Raw genomic sequence first — 6,000 nt, 5'->3', positions numbered from 1 at the left:
GAGGGTGGGGCATGAAAACCAGAAGTGGGGGAGTCATATGTAGAAAAGAACCAGAAGGAGCATGTTTGGAGGCATGTCCCACTCCTGAAATTCAGATTCTTTATCTCCAATAGATGTGGATGCTGATCTGCCTTGCTTTGTGGTTGTCTGGTCTCGTTCAGTGTTTTTTCTTGTAGTAGTTTGTGTAACTCAGGTAGTACGCTGCAGGAGCTGTTACTTTGAACACAGTAGAATCGAACATGTTTCTCTTTCACAACACAAACCAAGCCATCACCTGAGAAGGCTTGCCACAGTCCGTATATGACAACGCAAAGGGATGACTCTTCCTCAGAGTGCAAAGATTAATCCAAGCTACATAACAAAGGTGCAGGACAGACTGCACCACTACAGCTGCTTGGTGGATGCAGATTTGTGACTCATTGGGCGGGTGGGGGTCAAGTCTTCAATATTTACAAAGGTAGGATTTTCTTTCAGGACTCTGATGTACAAAATAAATACCAAATAATCTGCAATAATGAACACACATCGATTCATTCTCAGAATGATGGAAAGGTTATGCTACTTAAGTCTGAACAACAACACAGAGTAACAGTAACACAGCATGAGTATAAGGATGGACAGAGACGTCGGTACAGCAGAAAACGTAGCTGCTAGAAAAATATGTTGAAGATACAGTTGTGTGTTGATGCCTCTCGCGATGAACAATAACTTTATTCTGTAGCCATCGGTAGTTTGGCTCAGTTGTACATAAAGATGAAGTGAATTAAATTAAGAACTAATATATTAATGCTTTCCACATCATGTAATAAATACCAAATAAATATTCCAAATGTCCGCCTGTTTGATGTAGCACTCAGGGGTTAATAGTAGCTTCAGTAACTGCAGCAGGAGTGAACCTCAAAAACATCAAATGAAGCGGATAACTTTCATTTGTGGCTGTGAATTGTACTTTTCATTCTTTAAATCATTTGTATCACGTAGCAGTGTTTTGTAATTATGTCTTTTTGGAGCGATAAGAAACGGATCAAGTTCATAAAGATCCAAAGAGGTCCCTCTGTGCAGGTGGGGTCAGGCTGCACAGAGTGCAGTGCACTTACCTCACTGATTAGGATGCACCTTATCTACATCATGTGATTGTTGGCCTTCGCTCGCCCATGTTGTAGCTTGCAATATAAAGCACCTCAAGGCAAAAAATAAAATAATTGAACGTATCTATGTGGACTCTTTCAGATCAACACGTGTGGCTGTTCCAGTAACAGTGAGTACTGGAGGTCATTGTATACAGTGTGTGGTACTGATGTCTGCACAGCCGGAGTGAAGCTGGACGCACAAAGGTTAGTGTGGACACGGCTTATGGATCATGACTTCTGGTGCTACATTCATGACCCAGGAGACAAAACGAAGATGCTAACCTGACACTCGCAGTGCTAAAGAGGGGCAGAAGAATATTTTCTTTCAGTTGAAATATGTCCCTGTGTGACCACCATACATTTGGCCTGGTTCTAAAACACACTTTCAAAACTGCCAGTTTACCTGATTGGATGTAACTCTTTAACAAAGTCAACAGAATTAAGGAGCCTCACAGTTGTCCTGCAATATCAGAAGAATATTGATCCAGGACTGTGACTGACCAGTCAGCTTGTGCTTTGATGAGCTCATCCAATAACTGCAAGGTTGGCAGTTTGATCCACACCTCCTCGAGTTCACAGACTAAACTGTCTTTGGATAGCAGACTGGACATTTCCAGTGTCTTTCACGATTACGTTCACGGCAGGACACATTGAATTCAAACTTCTTCCTTTTGCAGTTTTTCCCACATTCCGATAACATGATGGCAATGATTCCCATATTAGTGTGGGAACCATTGTCCTCGAACCCTGTCAGCTAGACATGAATGTAGCACAAGCCCACATGCTAATTAGGGAATTCACTGTTTTTTAGTGCGCTGGTGTTTCTCGAGCAAACCTATCACATTTCTCTCGCACTAAGTTTATGACCATGCTTCAGAACAACGTTGGGTTTAATTAACCACATACTGTAACTGAGCACAAAGCATGAAACAGCTTTACCCAGCAAAAGCATTTTGAACAACTGCAACACAGGATAAGAGGGAACACCTGCAACAAAGTCCAAGGCAAACCACCTTGGGACTGAACCTGCTAAAAAGAAGCCCACAATGTGTACTTTTACTAACCAGATGGAACCAAAAATGGTATGAAGGAGGTGATAGTGCATAGATTTGCAGGGCACTAAAATGTGTGCCAGGACTTTATACAGCATTCGTTAAGTTTCACGGACTCCTCTATCAGCTGTGGAAAAACTAAAATCTTTCATTGCCTAAATATCAATATGATAAACATATCTGCCGGCATCCTATGGTTAGAAGCTGATATGTTACAGGATGTGGCCAGAGTGTGTATGTATATTTAACCTCTGTGACTACTTTACTTGGTTACGCAGAGGTATGCCGGGCACGGGGGAGGTTATCGGGAAGCAGAGCTGAGTCACAAACCAAAAAATCTCTAAAGAACGTTTGATGCCTCCCAAAGGCACACTTCAAGTCTGTGTGGGTAAAGGGCAGGCAGAGCGCAAAGGAAAACGAGCATCGTTCACTTTCTCCAGATGTGTCCATGGACCATATTGTTAGAACTGGAAAAATAAATTAAAGGCTTGTGGTCGCATCTTTTTCCACGTTACCTGCAGAGGAGAGCCTAGACAGTCTCCAGACTGGTGCCACTGCTGCTTTCACTGTGTGTAATGTGTTTCATATACTCATAGAATCATGTGTGTGGTTCTATCATAACAAATCAGAGAGTCCAAGTTCCCCGTGTGCGCTGTTGAGCCGCTATGCCAGCGAGTAGATGGCATTCACAGGCGAAGTGGCCTCGGAGCTCTCGTTGCCCTCCGTCTCGTCCTTGTCCTTCTTCACTGTGTATTGGCCGATGAAAGAACCGTCTTCGTTGAACTGCCCGTCTCCTCCCTCGCCGTAGTCCACCAGGCTGTCGTCGCTTTCCTTTACGTTGCCATCCAGTGAAGTCTGGCTGCCCTGCAGAGGCTTGTTGTCCTCGTCGCTGCTGCAGGGGCAATGAAACAGCAATGTTAGAAGCTCAAACGGCTCCAGGCTCTCACAATAGCATCAGGTGGACCTGTTTAGCTTCAGGACCCTGTAACACACTATAAGGGGAAAGTAAAGATGTAAAGAAGAGGCAAATGTTTTTTGTAAGTTTAATGTTTTTTGATGTTTCTCTTTATTTTTGGCAGATAAGTTGGCTGAATATCTTTTCCTCAAACAACTAGACCGGGTCTGTTTTAGAACATATACAGCACACATGCAGCACACTGCTATTATCTGAAGTTATCAATGTAGTTTGCAATTGTTGCCCAAAGGTCTGACAGTACAGCAATCCTTTGAGTTCTTAAGCTGCCAACTGTATCAGTGGGAGTATTGATTCAACCCATTTTGCTGCCATATATGCCCCTCTTAAAAAAACACTTACCCCATATTTGCACCAGGACTAAATTATTCACTAATGCTCTTTAAGCTTGCCTTCAACAAGTCCTTCACTAGAGGCATGTACAAAGAAGCCAGCATACACCACATCCATGTGTGAGAGCTTTGGAAACATCTTCTCTTCACATCTTAAATAATCAGGCCCCATCTTATCTTAATGACCTTGTAGTACCATATCACCCTATTAGAGCACTTCGCTCTCGCTCTGCAGGCCTACTTGTTGTTCCTAGAGTATTTAAAAGTAGAATGGGAGGCAGAGCCTTCAGTTTTCAGGCCCCTCTTCTGTGGAACCAGCTTCCAGTTTGGATTCAGGAGACAGACACTATCTCTACTTTCAAGATTAGGCTTCAAACTTTCCTTTTTGCTGAAGCATATAGTTAGGGCTGGACCAGGTGACCCTGAATCCTCCCTTAGTTATGCTGCAGTATGTGTTTATACACCTCTACTGCATTTAATCATTAGTTATTATTAATCTCTTGGGTTCTTCCACAATGTGTCTTTCGTCCTGCCCCCCTGTCCTCACCCCACCCCCTCCCTGAGGCTCTGCTTGAAGTTTCTTCCTGTTAAAATAGTTTTTCCTTCCCACGATGGTCACAGGGGGGCGTTGTCAGACTGTACGGTCTCAGCACCTAAAGGACCTTGACTTGAGTCTTGTGGTGATTTGGTGCTACATAAATATAACTGAACTGAATTGTTCTTTCAGCTCCAATGCTGTTTCACAGTCTAAGAACAAGTGAAGAAGAAATATGGAAACTAAACTCAAATGTAGGAGCAGATTTTAAAGAAGCTCAGCAAGTACAAACACAGGACTGTGCAAGGGTCCTGAGCTGCCCCCATTTCTTTACACTTTGCTGGGAAAAATGGGAAATAGGTGTAGCAGTTTATTGAAACATGGAAAGATGACTGAAAAGTACACAATTACAGGGGAAAACAGAGTTGGTACAAACAAACACTAGTCAATGACCGCTTCCATTGTTCAGCACAGCCTGAACTCTGTTACCTAAGCCTTCTGTAGTCCTTAGTTGTTTAGTTGTTAGTCTTGTAGCGTTTAGTCGTCCTCAGGGATGGTTTCCCAGGCTTCTTGAAAGACACTGGAGAGTGCTCCTCTATCTGCCTTTGGTTCTGTCGAGATGATCCCACTCTACACAATTCATGCTGAAGTCCAGGAGAGACTAGTCCACCACTGATACTCTTCCACAGTGTCTATCCAGCTATGCTTTTACTGCAGTGGCCGTGTCTTTGGGCTCATTATGCAGAAAAATGAAGCTGTTGCCAATCAGATTCCAGATGTCACTGTGTAGTTGATTAAAATCTGAAAGTACTTCTCTGTGTTCATAATTCCATCATTTCTGGGAAGAGCCCATCACCACTGGCTGAAATACAGCCCTACACTGTGACAGAGCCTCTTGCATGTTTTACAGGCACCTGCTCACTGCTGCACATCTCTCTTGACTTCGTCCATACATATTAATGACAATTTCAGACAAAAATGTCAAAATTAGGCTCAGAAACCTGCTGCTTTTCAATCCAGGTCTTATGTAATCTGGCATATCTCAGCCTTTTCTCCCCATTTCCTTTCCTTAACAATGGTTTATTAGAAAAGTTACCTCCTGGTTGTGGCTCAAGGAGAGCAGGTCATCAACTAATGGGGAGGGTTAGTGGTTTAATCCCTGGCTGCTCCAGTCTGCATGTCAAATCGTGGCAACATACCAACCCCAGGTTGCTCTCTGATGTATTTTTTATCTAAATAAATAAATACACATATTAAACTTTAAAATAAAGACAGGATTTCATATTGGTTCTTTATCTCTTACATGTACAGAACACTGGTTGTCAACTAGGTGATGTTTTAAAACTTAAGACCAGTGGAAGAAAATCTAGTGGAAGCAAAATGTAAAGAAATAAGGGCTGGTTGAAGATGTATGATCCTACAGTAGGCCTCCTGTAGGATCATACAGCCTATTAATGCCCATACAACAATAACATTTTTGTAAGATTGTTTGCAGCCGAAAAAGAAAAAGGCTCAGCACTATCTGCTGTGTGAGGGAATCTGCAGGAAGGGTGGCACAGTGTTCACGAGCATTTCTTCATCAGTAGCATCTCTGCTCTGCAGCAGGCTGTGTAGTACAGAGCAGGGAGTAGCCGACTGCTTATGTAGCACTGAAAAGCCAAGGTCAACCCTGAAGATAAACCCCAAACAAGCTTCGTCGTGCAGGTCTCAGATAATGAGCTCTGGTCACACACACACACACACACACACACACACACACACACACACACACACACACACACACACACACACACACACACACACACACACACACACAATAATCCAGGCAGCATCTTCTCAGAAATAATTTGAAAACCCAAATAAACAAACATGTCCTTTAACTATGACACTGTGCATGCTAAAGTATTTAAAAATGAAATCTGGGCAGCATCTGTATTGCATGCTTGATTTCATCTCTGATGTCTCCTAACAGATTTTA

General features: G+C 42.9%; 1 protein-coding gene across 23 annotated transcripts in view; it reads right to left on the bottom strand.

Annotated features, from left to right (window-relative positions):
• Window positions 1-509: 509 nt before the first annotated feature.
• Window positions 510-6,000, bottom strand: part of nfasca (neurofascin homolog (chicken) a) — a 156,401-nt gene continuing 150,910 nt past the window's right edge. For 18 of the 23 annotated variants that reach the window (XM_080301467.1, XM_026169156.2, XM_026169158.2 and 15 more), the window contains one exon: window positions 510-3,074. In XM_080301467.1, coding sequence (XP_080157593.1) covers window positions 2,846-3,074 — 229 coding nt within the window. In that variant the 3' untranslated portion in view covers window positions 510-2,845. Of the gene's footprint in view, window positions 3,075-4,378; window positions 5,744-6,000 lie in introns of those variants that run through there. The other 5 variants (XR_013909081.1, XR_013909078.1, XM_080301473.1 and 2 more) reach the window with 2 other exon arrangements.

This window comes from Astatotilapia calliptera, chromosome 5 (genome assembly GCF_964374335.1).
Source record: "Astatotilapia calliptera chromosome 5, fAstCal68.1, whole genome shotgun sequence".
NCBI classification, from domain to species: Eukaryota; Metazoa; Chordata; class Actinopteri; order Cichliformes; family Cichlidae; genus Astatotilapia; species Astatotilapia calliptera.
This window is presented reverse-complemented; position numbering and strand designations above follow the sequence as displayed.